The sequence below is a fragment of the Castanea sativa genome, chromosome 4 (assembly GCF_040712315.1).
Source record: "Castanea sativa cultivar Marrone di Chiusa Pesio chromosome 4, ASM4071231v1".
Taxonomy (NCBI): Eukaryota; Viridiplantae; Streptophyta; class Magnoliopsida; order Fagales; family Fagaceae; genus Castanea; species Castanea sativa.
The window spans coordinates 51,566,346-51,579,826 of NC_134016.1; the positions used below are offsets into that span (position 1 = coordinate 51,566,346).

The 13,481-nt window shown below is 35.9% G+C and overlaps 3 protein-coding genes across 3 annotated transcripts; 2 read left to right on the forward strand and 1 right to left on the reverse strand.

Moving 5' to 3' along the window:
* The first annotated feature begins 1,849 nt into the window (after positions 1-1,849).
* On the forward strand, positions 1,850-5,808 carry LOC142631946 (putative beta-1,4-xylosyltransferase IRX10L). Its single transcript, XM_075806318.1, has 4 exons — positions 1,850-2,247; positions 3,678-4,066; positions 4,272-4,513; positions 4,932-5,808. The coding sequence occupies exons 1-4, from the start codon at positions 2,142-2,144 to the stop codon at positions 5,443-5,445; spliced, it is 1,251 nt and encodes a 416-aa protein (XP_075662433.1). The 5' UTR covers positions 1,850-2,141; the 3' UTR covers positions 5,446-5,808.
* Positions 5,809-6,980: 1,172 nt separating this feature from the next.
* On the forward strand, positions 6,981-9,687 carry LOC142631507 (uncharacterized). Its single transcript, XM_075805673.1, has 4 exons — positions 6,981-7,482; positions 7,594-7,652; positions 9,126-9,243; positions 9,375-9,687. Exons 1-4 carry the CDS (start codon positions 7,247-7,249, stop codon positions 9,454-9,456), a joined length of 495 nt encoding a protein of 164 aa, XP_075661788.1. The 5' UTR covers positions 6,981-7,246; the 3' UTR covers positions 9,457-9,687.
* Positions 9,688-10,075: 388 nt separating this feature from the next.
* Positions 10,076-13,461, reverse strand: LOC142631506 (chromophore lyase CRL, chloroplastic). Its single transcript, XM_075805672.1, has 9 exons — positions 12,882-13,461; positions 12,738-12,787; positions 12,566-12,626; positions 12,396-12,431; positions 12,137-12,187; positions 11,935-12,027; positions 10,792-10,896; positions 10,587-10,679; positions 10,076-10,461 (listed from the first exon to the last, which is right to left on the reverse strand). The coding sequence occupies exons 1-9, from the start codon at positions 13,023-13,025 to the stop codon at positions 10,321-10,323; spliced, it is 774 nt and encodes a 257-aa protein (XP_075661787.1). The 5' UTR covers positions 13,026-13,461; the 3' UTR covers positions 10,076-10,320.
* Positions 13,462-13,481: the final 20 nt, after the last annotated feature.

The following is a 13,481-nucleotide window of genomic DNA, read 5'->3' on the forward strand; positions in this document are numbered from 1 at the left end:
TAGATGATTGCAAATATTTAATTTAATGAAGATTTTCAAAAAATTTGTAGCATATATTATCATTCATTGCGAAAATTTAAATATTGTAGAAAGATGATGACATTCATTTTCATTCTTTGTAGCATTTTTTGGTAAGTAGATATTACATTTAGTAAATAAGTTCCAAGAAATTGTCATAGTACATAGATATTTAAATAGCTATTTTAAATTTAAGTACATAACTTCATACTTCTTTAACAAAAAAAATTTACATTAATTTTATCATTAAAGGGCCAGCACGTGCCTTGCATGTGCAACCCACACTAGTAATCAAAAATATGGAGAAGAATACTAAGTTTAACTGATAGACTCGTTTTTTATCTGTTATAAACTTTTTTTTTTCTTGATTTTGTAGCTTTTAAAAATGGATTGATGGTCGAATTTGTAGTTAACCTGATTCAGCCCGCCAATCTAATTCAATTTTTAAAACCATGCATATGGTTATAGAAATTGAGAATGAAAAAAGATGGGTAGTGTTAATGACAAAATTATGATTTGCTTGTACTAATCTCTTAATTCATGGTATATTCTTAATCAACTTGAGAGTATCAATAAATAATTGTAATTAAGTAGTAATACAAATATGACTACCTATTATAAACTGTAAACAGTTTATCTTCTTTTTGTTTTTATTTTCTTGGTTAAAAGATTAATCTCGGAACATTAAGATGCATTTCTTAGCCTCATGTTTTAGGTGACAAAATCAGTTATATGACCTAGTAATTAGTTTTTCAAGGGGGGGAACAATAATTACGCTCTGTTTGTTTCGATGGAAAACCTTGTTTAAAGATAGTTTTTCATGTTTTCCAGTGTTTGATAGCATAAAAAAAAGATGAGTCAAAGGAAAACTATCTTTGATCAACATAAAAAGTATGACTTATTTTTAAAGATTGTTTTCCATTAAATTTTTTTTGGAAAACAACTATATCTCATAGTAAGCTAAATAAGGGAAGTTAAGAGGTTATTTTTCAACTCATTTAAAGTTGCTACTAAACATTGAAAAATGAGATAGTCTTATAGAAAAATACTTCTTAAAAAATGACTCATTTTCAAGAAAACATCATTGATGAAACAAATAGAGCGTTAGTAATTACCACAACAAATGCAAAACAAAAATAAAACACCTTATACGTGCATTTGAGTCTTTGTAGAGTCAAAAATAAAATTCTTTTTTTTTTTGGGTAGACTTTTTTGAACTTGTTTAAATTTATTTCATTGTACGTTTGGGTTAGGATTAAAAATTAAAATTATTTTACTATTCAGTTTATTTTTGCTACTATTTATGAGCTTCTGCACTTTTTGACACTATTTATGAACTCTACTATACTGTTTCAACTAACTTTTACTTTTATTTACAATTCTTTCAGTAATAATTTTTCAGTTTCAATAAAATAAATGTATCTAAATACAGCCAGAGTAATAAAATAACAACTTTTTTTCCTTTACTGTAACTTTTATTTATTTATTATTTTTTTAATCTTCTTACTTTTCTATCATGTCTCTATTCTTTATCATTTTTAACCATTTCACCTTTCCAACTAACGAATTCTAAAATGAATAAAGAATGAGCACAGGCAAAACATCCAAATCGACGCAAAATAGGAAGTATGTGTGTGTGTGTGTATATATATATATATATAAAGAGCAGGTTGAATTCGTTGAGCTGCATGAGCTGAGTTTGGTAATTGGTACGTTATTTGGGCCAGGTGGACTTTGTCAATTGGCATCAAAGTCAAACAGCGGGTACAGAAACACAAATGTTAGGCTTCATTTTCATCTCTTTAACAATCTCACACTTTTCTTTGTTGCTGAAACAGTAACATAGTCCTTTGTCTTTTTACACTTTAACTTGACACATCTTCTTCATCAAAAAAGAACTTTGACACTTGACAGGGCTTTAAAATACCTTACCCGATTTCCAAACACAATTCAGAATTCACAACTCTCAACAACTTACTTCACCAGCAGCTACCCAAGTCAAGTCCCACTCCCACTCCTAACTCTCTCTCTCTTTGACCCTTCTACTTTGTCTCTTTTCTTTTGTAGCCTGAACCAGGAAAGTTCTGAGTTTGTATTATTCAAGGCAAATTAAAAAGAAGAAAATGAATGGTTGGAGGTGGGGTTTTCTTCTGCTTGTCTATGCCGCTTTGATCTTGAAAACTGGTGCTGTAGAGCATGGCCGGACTCAACCCACTGAGCGAATTTCAGGTGGGATTTCTTTCATTTTCATCTCTTTTGATTCCTTTTTCCTAAATTCTATTTTGGTTTCATCTGTTAATTTATTTGATTCGGGGTTAAATTTATGATCTTGATTAATGGCTTTTTCTTAGTCTTCATATACACAGTTTAGGTTTGATGGATTTTAGAGATTCAATCTAAATTAAAGTTCAATTTGGCATTTCCTTTTTTAGATCATCTCAAGGAAATAAAAGGTCCGAGTAATATATAAGAAAGCTAGGAAGAGGATGATGTCTAGATGGGCACATGTTATATTGCAAATTTGGCTCAGGTCAAGCTTGCTTGGTGCTTTTCTAAGCTTCCACACTTTGTTTGAGTTGTGTGTCTTACCTCATTCTAGCTCTAGGATTGGACCTTTTTATGGTTGTGGTCGAGGCTAATGTGTGATTGATGCAAATGTAGTACGGGAATGATTCGGAATATTTGCTAAAGACTTTAAAGTTAGAACTTTGGCAAGATGGATTGGAAACATATTGTTTTGTAATAAATTTTGTAAGACAAGACAGATTGACTATTCAAAGGGGTTCGTATAACATAGAGAACAAGAAGTTGTAATATGGTGCTTGTAAACATGTAGCACATATGGGAATTAGGGAATTGTATAGCTTAATGCCGAAAGAGATAATTTTAATAATAAGTTACAACTGCACTTGGAAGGGTTTTTGTGATTCAAGCTGGGTCATATCGTTTAAGTGAGTTCGTAACGAGAAAGAAGAAAAAAAAAAAGAGGCAAAGTTATCGTGGGTTGAGGTTGCAAGGAAGTATGATTAATCAGCTGAAGGTATGGTGCTAACTTTTCTAGGCTTATTTAAGTTATTTTTGGGGGTGGGGGATATGGTACTAGACAAAGTAGATTGGAAAAATGTATTCTTGCTTTCTGAAAAATAGTAGAGAGGGATCATATCTGTACCTTAGGAGATAGTTTCGTTGTCCACCTAAGGCTAATGTTTTTGAACCTCTAGGCTATTCAGGGTTCACCCTGACAATTTCAGTTTTTTTTTTTTTTTTTTTTTGGGGGGGGGGGGGGGGGGGGGGGGGGGTGAGGGATGTACTTATTTTATTGCAGAAATTGGTTCCCTCAATATCTTAGCCTTTGAATATGTGTGATCTATGTTGTTTTTGAATTAGTTTGTGTTGTCAAGGTTTTACTTTCACAATCCTGAATTTAGGTGCCTGAGTTATATATCGAGTAATTGCTGTCCTTGAGTGTAGCTCCCAAAAATTTGCAAAGTATACTGCCACTGTGACAAAGTTTTTTGAGTTATATGTTTCTCTATCCTCTTCTGCTCTGTTGGGGTTGTCCCATTTTTAAATCGTAAATTATGAACCATATATTTGAAAACTATTGAATATTCACTTGTTGTAAAATTCAAAGTATGGTTTGGTTGCACCAACTGTAGGTAGTGCTGGAGATGTTTTGGAAGATGATCCAGTGGGAAGATTGAAAGTGTTTGTGTATGAGCTTCCAAGCAAATACAACAAGAAGATTCTGCAAAAGGATCCGAGATGCCTTAATCACATGTTTGCTGCTGAGATCTATATGCATCGATTTCTATTATCTAGCCCTGTTCGAACCCTTAATCCTGAAGAAGCTGATTGGTTTTACACCCCTGTATACACCACTTGTGACCTGACACCAAATGGCCTCCCTTTGCCTTTTAAGTCACCACGGATGATGAGAAGTGCAATACAGCTCATTTCTTCCAACTGGCCTTACTGGAATCGGACTGAAGGGGCTGATCACTTTTTCGTAGTGCCTCATGACTTTGGAGCATGCTTCCATTATCAAGTGAGAAGTCTTCCTCCCTTGTCTCTTTTACCAGACAATATGTTTTGCTTGATCTTGTGGATTCCTGAAGAGTCAGTGGGGTTTAACTATTTATGATGTATATTAGAGTTTGCTTGTATTGTCAAAATTGTTGTATGTTGGCATTTAGCTTTCTGTTATTTTTAATTTGTATTTGATGTATCCCTTTTCACTTAAACTGCTGCAGGAAGAGAAGGCAATTGAAAGAGGAATTCTTCCGTTGCTCCAACGTGCAACATTGGTTCAGACTTTTGGACAACGGAATCATGTTTGCTTAAATGAGGGCTCAATTACAATTCCTCCCTATGCTCCTCCACAGAAAATGCAAACCCACCTGATTCCTGAAAAGACTCCTAGGTCTATCTTTGTGTACTTTCGAGGATTGTTTTATGATGTGGGAAATGACCCAGAAGGTGGTTATTATGCAAGGTATTTTGTACTAAACCTACATGCTAACAAGAGAACATCCAAGGTTTTTCATTTTGTTTTTGTAGCATTTGATGGCTTCAATCCTCCTTTCAATTAAATTGTAAGCAAAATAATTTATTTTGATAAAAATAAGTGTTAGGAAAGCATGTTGTCAGCAGATATTTTGCCATATGATGAAATGAGAAACATGAACATGTTCATATCATATAAAAGAATGATGGGTTATTAAGGTTGTAAAAACTATGTAAAAGGGGAACAATATTCATAACTCATAAGAGAATACATGGAGTGATCTTTAAGTGTTGTAAGTGGAAAGGAATGGTAGTAGTTCCAAGTTAATTTCTCCAATAATCTCTAATATAAAGAAAGTTCAAAGCCAATACATTCCTGAATGCCATCTTTTTGTACATTTTCACAGAGGTGCACGTGCGGCAGTGTGGGAGAACTTCAAGGACAATCCGCTTTTTGACATTTCCACGGAGCACCCTACCACGTATTATGAGGACATGCAACGAGCTGTTTTCTGTTTGTGCCCCCTTGGCTGGGCCCCATGGAGCCCAAGATTGGTAGAAGCAGTGATATTTGGCTGCATCCCTGTTATCATAGCAGATGATATTGTTCTACCCTTTGCTGATGCAATTCCTTGGGAAGAAATTGGGGTTTTCTTAGACGAGAAGGATGTCCCCAACTTGGACACCATCCTCACATCAATACCCTTAGACGTAATATTGAGGAAGCAGAGATTGCTTGCCAACCCTTCAATGAAGCAAGCAATGTTGTTTCCACAACCTGCTCAGCCAGGAGATGCTTTCCATCAAGTTCTAAATGGACTTGCTCGTAAGTTGCCACATGAAAAGAGTATATACTTGAAGCCAGGTGAGAAGATCCTAAACTGGACTGCAGGTCCCGTGGGTGACCTGAAACCTTGGTAGCAGCTATAACATTGTGCTCTCAATGCTAATCAGAATTCTTTCTGTTCTGCCCCTTGGCCAGCTTCCAGATCTTATCAGAGTTTACTGTTTAATGGAAGTGTAATTTTCCATCTTTCCAAAGTGTATTATACTCTCCTATTTTTACAGTTTTAGGTGGTGGCATTTGCTGTACTTTGTGAAGCTGGTTCTAAATTATTCTTGAAAGTTACAGTGGCTATCGTTCCTTGTTTTCTGGTATCACCTTCCATTAAGGACACAAACAAATTTTAAATCAGGACTAGTATTTGTTCAATTCATTCGCTGAACTCCATCATTGTAGAGTATAGTGATTTTGGCTGTCATAAAGTTTGGCATCTTGGTAAATTATGGTGCTGTATTGTCCTGAGACTTGAGATTTTTCACTGTTTTCGGATGAAAGTTTGATTTGGCTGTACATTGATTTTAAGTTATACCTATCTCGCCTTGCCATGGGAAACATTTGAAAGTTGACTTCCTGAATAGTTTTCTATCAGCATATACTAGTCTCCTCGTGAGTTTCCAGCGTATTATAAAATCAGATCAGGTATTCAATTAAAATTATCAAATGCATCTTGGCTGCTTGGTGAAGAAAGTGAACTGAACCTTGTGTTGATTGTGAATCTCTTGATCACGTGATTTGAAGTCATAGATCAAGTTATATTATGAAAATTTGCTTACTTGCCTGGCGAGTAACATGCTATTTATTTTATTTAGTCATATGTTGGCTTTCTATTTCTTCAGAGAAGAAGCAATGTGTGAACTGGCTAATCTTTTGAACTGCCTTCTATAGATGTTTTAACACCCCCCCACCCCCATTTTTTTTTTCCCCTCAGGTGAGTAGATATTTAGTATTTTTTCTATAAAAAGAAAAAAAGAAAAAAAAAGACTTACAGTTTCATGAACAGTTGATGCAAATATATCAGACCTGAAGACGTTTACAATACTATTGAGAAGTTGAGGATTGATTGGGATGATGTTGGTTGCTAATGGCACTGGTAAACTTTGATACTGTTGAAGTGCAGTACACAAATGAGTTGCTAGAAACTTTGCTTCTTGTTTTCTGGTTTAGTAGTCATTCTAGTGTCAAGACCCGATAAGTTTCCTAGGGAAAATGATGCTGCTGGTTGTGTTTAGCAGAGAATTTGGTCGAAAAAATTTCTCTTCTTGCAAGTTTGCAAGGTTGAACTCTTTGGTGCACCCGACTGAGAAGTTTTACCAATCATTTATAACTATTTTACTGACACGATTGCCTCTTGATGCAATCTGTAAAGTTGAGTAGATCTATCAGATTTTCAAAGTGAACCTTGTAGCTCCTCCCAAGGAGGCAGATCATATGCTTCAAAGAAATAGGTTAAGTAAGTCCTCTTTCTTTTTCTTTTCTTTTTTGAGAAGAAATAAGCCCTCTTTCTTTGGCTACAATGGCGCGGTAAAAAAATAAATTATATTCAGTCAAAGTATAGAACACTCTCGAGGCTGAGGCCTAAAGTACATTATGGGTCATGGCCCTTGTAAAACTTAAGCAAGAAATAATTTGTCGAAAGAAGATAAGAATTTTGCACGAAAAGTGGGTAAAGGGGGTCTTGTCACTTGTGTGGGGATTATGAAAGCCACGCTTCCACATATGTTCCAAACAGCCAATGGGATTATAGAATACTCTATTAACACTTCACTCTTTCATCTTCAAGCATCTACCATTCTCTTATCTTCTCATTCCTATTACCACTCTTCTGTATTACATCGGAACTGAAAGAAGCATACTTAGAACAAACAAAGCATAGAAAAAATGGTCCTGCAACTGCAAGCAGCCTCTATACCTATACCAACAACCAAGTCTTGTTTGGCTACAACAGGTAATGCTGGTCTACGAAGACCATCTGATCGATTTGCTCTTAAGCCATCTTTTTTCTCTCCATCACTCAACCTCTTGCTTTCCACTCTACCACGCACTCCTGCTTCTGCTGCACCCAGATTCTCCATGCGTGTTGCCTCCAAGCAAGCCTATATTTGCCGTGATTGCGGGTACCCTTTACACCGCTCTTTCTTTCAAGTTTTCAAGTTCAACTTGGGTTGAATGTTTTTTCTTCGTGTTTGGCTTAATCATATAATCAAATTGCAATTTTGTTGATGCAGGTATATATATAATGAGAGAACTCCCTTTGAGAAACTACCTGACAAGTATTTCTGTCCTGGTAAACCACTTTTATTCCTTCTGTATCTCGATCTTTAGTTTCTTCTTTACGATTACTGTTCAACATATTGTGAAATGGCTGACTCTTTAAGATAATGTTTCCATCCTAAAGAGGCAATTGTGACAATGTCTTCCATATCTAGATAAATACTTAAAATAGGCATTTGTGTCTATTCCCTTCCACTACATTTTTTTTTATGTAGTGTCTGGATAATTTTTTTATTTATTTTTAGAATTGGCCAAATTCTTGTTGGTTATTAAAACAAACCATACAACCTTATCATGTTTATGGCTACCTCTGCAAATTATTCGAATGGGAAAAGATGCAGTTCAGGGTCATGTCCCCAGGATGGTGATAAGTGATAACACAATCTCTTGCTTTGTGTGGCAAAGAGATACAAGTCATCATGACGTAGAGGCCAAGAGATGATGATTGGTGCGGAGATCAATCGTTGAAAGGAACTTTCCTGGAGCTATTTGAACTTGCTACTTGTAGGGGGGCATCTGTGGCAGATATGATAGTGAGTCACACTTTGGAGGAAGGATGGAATTGGAATATAAGGTTCCAACATGGTTTTAATGAATGGGAGATGTAGTTGGTGGGGGCCTTTACTCGTACATTGGAGTTGCCGAGTCCTATTTAGGGTGGAGATAAGATGAGGTGGTGTTTGGTGTCGAAGGTGGTTTTTGATATAAAATCCTTTTTTGGTGCATTGAGGGGATCAAATTCTAGTACTTTTCCTTGGAAGAGTATTTGGGGTGTGAAGGCTCCACATTGTGTGTCGTTTTTTGTTTGGACAACCGCATTGGGGAGAGTTCTCATAACAGACCATTTGAGGAAAATGGGCTGCACTATTATGAATTGGTGTTGCCTGTGTAAATGTGATGGAGAGAGTGTGGGTCATTTACTTCTACACTGTGGTGAGGTTTTTCAGTTATAGAGTTTTGCCTTTAGATCTTTTGGTGTTTCTTGGGTTCTACTTAAAAGGGTTATTGACTTGCTGGCTGGTTGGAGGAATTGGTTGGAGAAGCATTCTTCAAATGTTTGGAATTTGGTACCACATTATGTGATGTGGATTATTTAGAGGGAGAGAAATAACCGCATATATGAAGATTTAGTGCTTTTTGAGGATAAACTCTTAGAGCTGTTTGTGACCATTTTGTTTGATTGGTCTCATGCGTGGGGTTTTACTTCTTTGAAATCCATTTCATTGTTTTTAGATTCATTTTTTTCTTGTACATAACTTGTTTTGTTTTCCTTTGTTGCTTGTACATATTCTTACCTATCAAAAAAAAAAAAAAAATGATGAGCTGAACCGCTTCTAAATATAATAAGAATTTAAGATAGGAAAGAACAATAATTATAATAAGAATTTAAGATAGAAAAGAACAATAATAAGGCAGGCATAAGAATGAATACGGGAAGTGTTATGATAATACACTTCATAATCATTGCTCTCCATTGTGTTTACAGTCTGTGGTGCTCCTAAGCGAAGATTCAGGTCTTACCAACCTTCTGTGGTAAAAAATGCTAATGCAACAGATGTTCGAAAGGAACGAAAAGCACAAATTCAAAGAGAGGAAGCAATTGGGTAAGCACATTCCCTTTCTTAATTCAGTACTAACAAGCTAACGACTACCAAAAATGTTTTATTCCTTCTTCTTTTTGCCCCCTAATTCAAACACTTTTTTTTCTTACTACATCATACTTGATCTGGCACAGGCGGGCACTCCCGATAGCAATTGTGGTGGGAATTGTGGCACTTGGGGGATTATACTTCTACCTCAACAACACCTTTAGTTGAATAGTTGGGTAGAAGCAAAATGTCTGTTGTTGACAGAATTAGTCTTGTAATTTCATCTTATTTCTCAAAGTTCCTTCTGATTCCACTCTATATTTTCCATTCACAATCAATAGCTGAAAAGGCAATATCCTCAGTGTTCTGAGTATGCAAACAAGTAGATGATCCTCGCTGAAGAGAATAATCCCAACTCAGCTAATTAATCAAGCAATAAAGATTTCCCAGCTTTTAAAAGAACGCATATCATATTACAAAACCATGGTATTCACCTATATGAAGCAGCATTATCTGCTATTAAAACAAAACATATTCATCCAGGGATCAGCGGTTTTATAAACAGTAACAGAACAGAATGCATAATAAATACCGGAAATCTCAAGTACTTCTGTTCACTGGTCAAACAATGCTTCATTGAATTCCATCAACATCATTCCTAATAAAATGTCAATTTTATGCTCTGTCCTTTGAATTACTTTTTTTTTTTTCTTTCTTCTTTTTTTAAGTCAAGCCCATTGTCTAGGCAAATGTTCTGCGGGAGACATACAAATCTGAATTGATTACAATTACGAGTTCACAATCACATATCCTCTTCACCTACATTCAAAGTGAATAATATTAGAACTGATAATGTCAACCAACGGGTGAATTTCTCAAAGTCTCACCACAAACAAAAACCCTCTCTTACAGACATTTTCCTCAAGTCATTTAATTGCAGACCAAGGTTATTGCCTACAACATTATATATGCGAAAATTCCACAAAACAAAATTGTAAAAAGCTAAAGGTCGTAAATAAAAAATAAACATTATTTGACAAGAATTGAAGAATATTGAGAAATTTACATATTATGGCTATATGTAACAGGTAATCAATCTTGCAAAACAAATGAACCCTCTATTCGTTTCTCCATCGATTGCTGAAAAGGGAAATTTAAAGGAGAAAGCATGTCATTGAAACTAGAGGCAGGAACAGGCTTGAACTCGTATGGACCTTCCTTCACTCCCCAAACCTGTACCAAGTAATACAAAAAGCACTCCCATTAAAGATTTTCACTTTAATCTCAACCAAAATTAGTGCTGTTAAATATTCTTAAAGGTAACATAGTTGAAAGCACATTAGACTACAAAAACTGACTTGATTTCCATCTTCATCATAGCCCCTATCCCATGTATGTATCTCACTATTCTTCACGATTGCAAGTTCGGAAGTACAGTACGTTGCTCCATTCTGTCATGAAGGAAAGAAGCTATCACTGAATATGTGTAATTAGAAAGATCAAAAGTTAAGAAGAAATCAACTCATTTCCATATCCCAACTCCTAGGTTCAACAGAGAATTACCCATGAATTAGGAAATCCGCCAGGTGGAGTTGAACCTTCATATAAGCAGCGTTTTCCACGCTCACAACGTTTGAGATATATTGTCGTTAAATGCTCCGCAATATCCTGCACACACAAAACACATTTAAAGAAAACTCAGCCAAAAGTAAAAATTTGAAAGCATCAAGATGATTCAGTCTCAGGCATGAAACCTAGCTGGCAAGGTTAGCGCAGGACTTTAAATCAAGAACCCTAGGTTATCAGTCCTTGCAAACTGAATCATTTACCTAAGAAAAAGCATATAATTATTCCATGGGCTTGACTAATAGGTAGTTCAGCCATGTGCTGCTCTTAAGACTTAGAAAAACTAGCCCACGCAATCATAAAACTTAAGAAGCAGAATCCACAACCAGATGGAAAGCATGCCTCAGCAATGTATACAACTGCTTTGACAAGTGAACTAGAAAGTAACTATAGCAAAATAAATTCCTCTCAATTCTTTTCACTCTAGAAATATTCCAAGAAGGAAAAAGATGGCTAAGCATCCAACACCATACCTATATATGTCGAGACATCAACTTATGAGAATTGGCAAAAGACTTGGCAGCCACATATGTCACAAGATGGTAATCAGAATTTATATCTAGTTCCTCAATTATATATCATAGATGATACTAATATTTGCTAACCCTGCAATTTGACTCATGACAATCGCACTGCCTGTTAACCTGTATCATCGAAACATCACTCATTGCACTGCTGTAAGTTAATTGGGTTCACATATCACAGATCTTTGCTAAAAGGATTCAAAGTTAAGGTCATGTCTATCAATTTACAACATTTCCTCTTGACTTTTATTAAGTCCCTGCTCAAAACCAATCCACCCAGGTCAAGCAATGATGTTGTGTTATGCCACTTTATGAATTTATAAAACTTGTACCAACCAAAGCAAGTCTCCTCTATAGTTTTTCCCCGTTCGTACACCACATTTACTTAGGCTTTTCCTTATATCTTCAAGTTACAATTTTTCTATACCAGATCTTTTAAATTGTCCATTCCAGCAAAGATAACAGACAAAGTCTCCAGAGTCCAATGCAAAAATCTTTTTCATATTACATGAGCCTGTTAACTAAGCCCATGATTTTGACAAGACAAAAGACTTACCCCAATAACTTCTTCAGGCAGTGGACGCTGGTCCTTTGGGCGGTCACAGAAGTTCCTGTACTCCTCCACATCTCTAATGGCATATGAACTTAACTGCCCATTGAACAAGTTAAAAAGATCAGAGAGTAGGAGTTCCCACAGGTGAATCATGCAAAGGAACAAGCTATTGTAGACTAAACTCCAACATAAAGTAAATGCCCACCTCAACATCACATCTCAATTCTTTGGGACAAGGCTTGACCATGTAGAATCTCTGTAATCAGATACCAGATGGAAGTTATAAAAAAATAATTCTCACTGAAGAAAATGAAAAAGCTTGCACTGTAGATAAAGAATATTGTTTGCAAGTTGAGCCTGAATTGAGAGAAAGTTGAATTTTCATGAAGAAACAAAAAAAAGAAAGCAGAAGCAAGGAGATGAGATATAGAGTTCAACTAAACAAAAAGGGGTATAGCATATACCTGGCGAAAGGGCTTCTGAGGAGTTCTCCAGAATGCCTAGCATTAGCAACAGAAACAAAATGAGTGAAAAAGCTAAATTTTTTTTTTTTTTTGTGTGTGGCAGAAAAGCAAGTAATAGCAGTAACAAGAGAAGAGTAAATGAAGATAAATTATTATTATTAGTCTCTCACTTGTTCAAAATATAAAACATTAGAACCATCTACCATCTCTGCTGCCGGGCACGTCATCAATCTGCACAGAGAGAGAGAGAGAGAGAGAGTTAAGGAAAAATGTGAAACCTTAAGAAAGATACTAATTAGTTGTTATTTATTAATTTAAGGTTGTTGTTTGTAAAGGAGTGACCTGATATTGAAGAAATTGTCAGGATCTCTGGATGCTTGGTCCCTTGAAAACTAATAAATAAGCAGAAATACGAATAAGAAAGAAATAGAGAAGAAAGGGAAAAGTGAATTTGAAGAGAAGAGAAGAGAAGGTGGGGTGCGGTACCTTTTGGCCTGTGAGGGATTGCGCAACAAGGCGAGTATGGTCCCAACGAGTGGTGGACTTGGTGAGCTGTTTGAGCAAGAGAGCGCCTCCTATCAGTAACAGCGTCTTCATTACAACTCCCCTTGCTCTGCTTCCATTTCCCATTTTTCTCTTCCTTCTCTCTATTTTCACCCTCCTCAAACTTCCACTACCATCTTCATCTTCATCTTCATACTAATATCATATAGTGTTAGGGTTTAACACTCCAACTGCATCGCATCACACCTTTTTTTATTTATTATTATTTAGAAACTCCCAAATGAAATGAAATGAAATGAAAAACTCTAATAATTGAGATAGATAGATAGATAGATAATAACGAAAGGGGAAATCCGATGGGACACGCCTGAGATGAGATGAGATGATGATGATGATGGAGGGATTTTCAATTAGGATTCTCTGTCTTCCCCGTCGCCTAGTGTTCGAGTGTTTCCTATCCCCTCTGCCACGTCACCCTTTTCCTTTCCAAGGTTTACCACTCTACTACTCTACTCTACGCTGTTCACTACCAAACCCACAACCCAACCCAACCCAACTCCTCATCCTAGTATTTGTTGTTGT

Bases quoted from the DNA above. Each gene is read 5' to 3' on its own strand.
- LOC142631946 (XM_075806318.1), top strand. From the start codon at position 2,142: ATGAATGGTTGGAGGTGGGGTTTTCTTCTGCTTGTCTATGCCGCTTTG. The intron at 2,248-3,677 runs GTGGGATTTCTT...CACCAACTGTAG, and splicing joins ACCCACTGAGCGAATTTCAG to GTAGTGCTGGAGATGTTTTG. The intron at 4,514-4,931 runs GTATTTTGTACT...ACATTTTCACAG, and splicing joins GAAGGTGGTTATTATGCAAG to AGGTGCACGTGCGGCAGTGT.
- LOC142631507 (XM_075805673.1), top strand. From the start codon at position 7,247: ATGGTCCTGCAACTGCAAGCAGCCTCTATACCTATACCAACAACCAAG. The intron at 7,483-7,593 runs GTACCCTTTACA...TTGTTGATGCAG, and splicing joins TATATTTGCCGTGATTGCGG to GTATATATATAATGAGAGAA. The intron at 7,653-9,125 runs GTAAACCACTTT...TTGTGTTTACAG, and splicing joins TGACAAGTATTTCTGTCCTG to TCTGTGGTGCTCCTAAGCGA.
- LOC142631506 (XM_075805672.1), bottom strand. From the start codon at position 13,025: ATGGGAAATGGAAGCAGAGCAAGGGGAGTTGTAATGAAGACGCTGTTA. The intron at 12,028-12,136 runs GTGGGCATTTAC...TTCAATGGGCAG, and splicing joins AATTGAGATGTGATGTTGAG to TTAAGTTCATATGCCATTAG. The intron at 10,462-10,586 runs GTCAGTTTTTGT...TACTTGGTACAG, and splicing joins ATGATGAAGATGGAAATCAA to GTTTGGGGAGTGAAGGAAGG.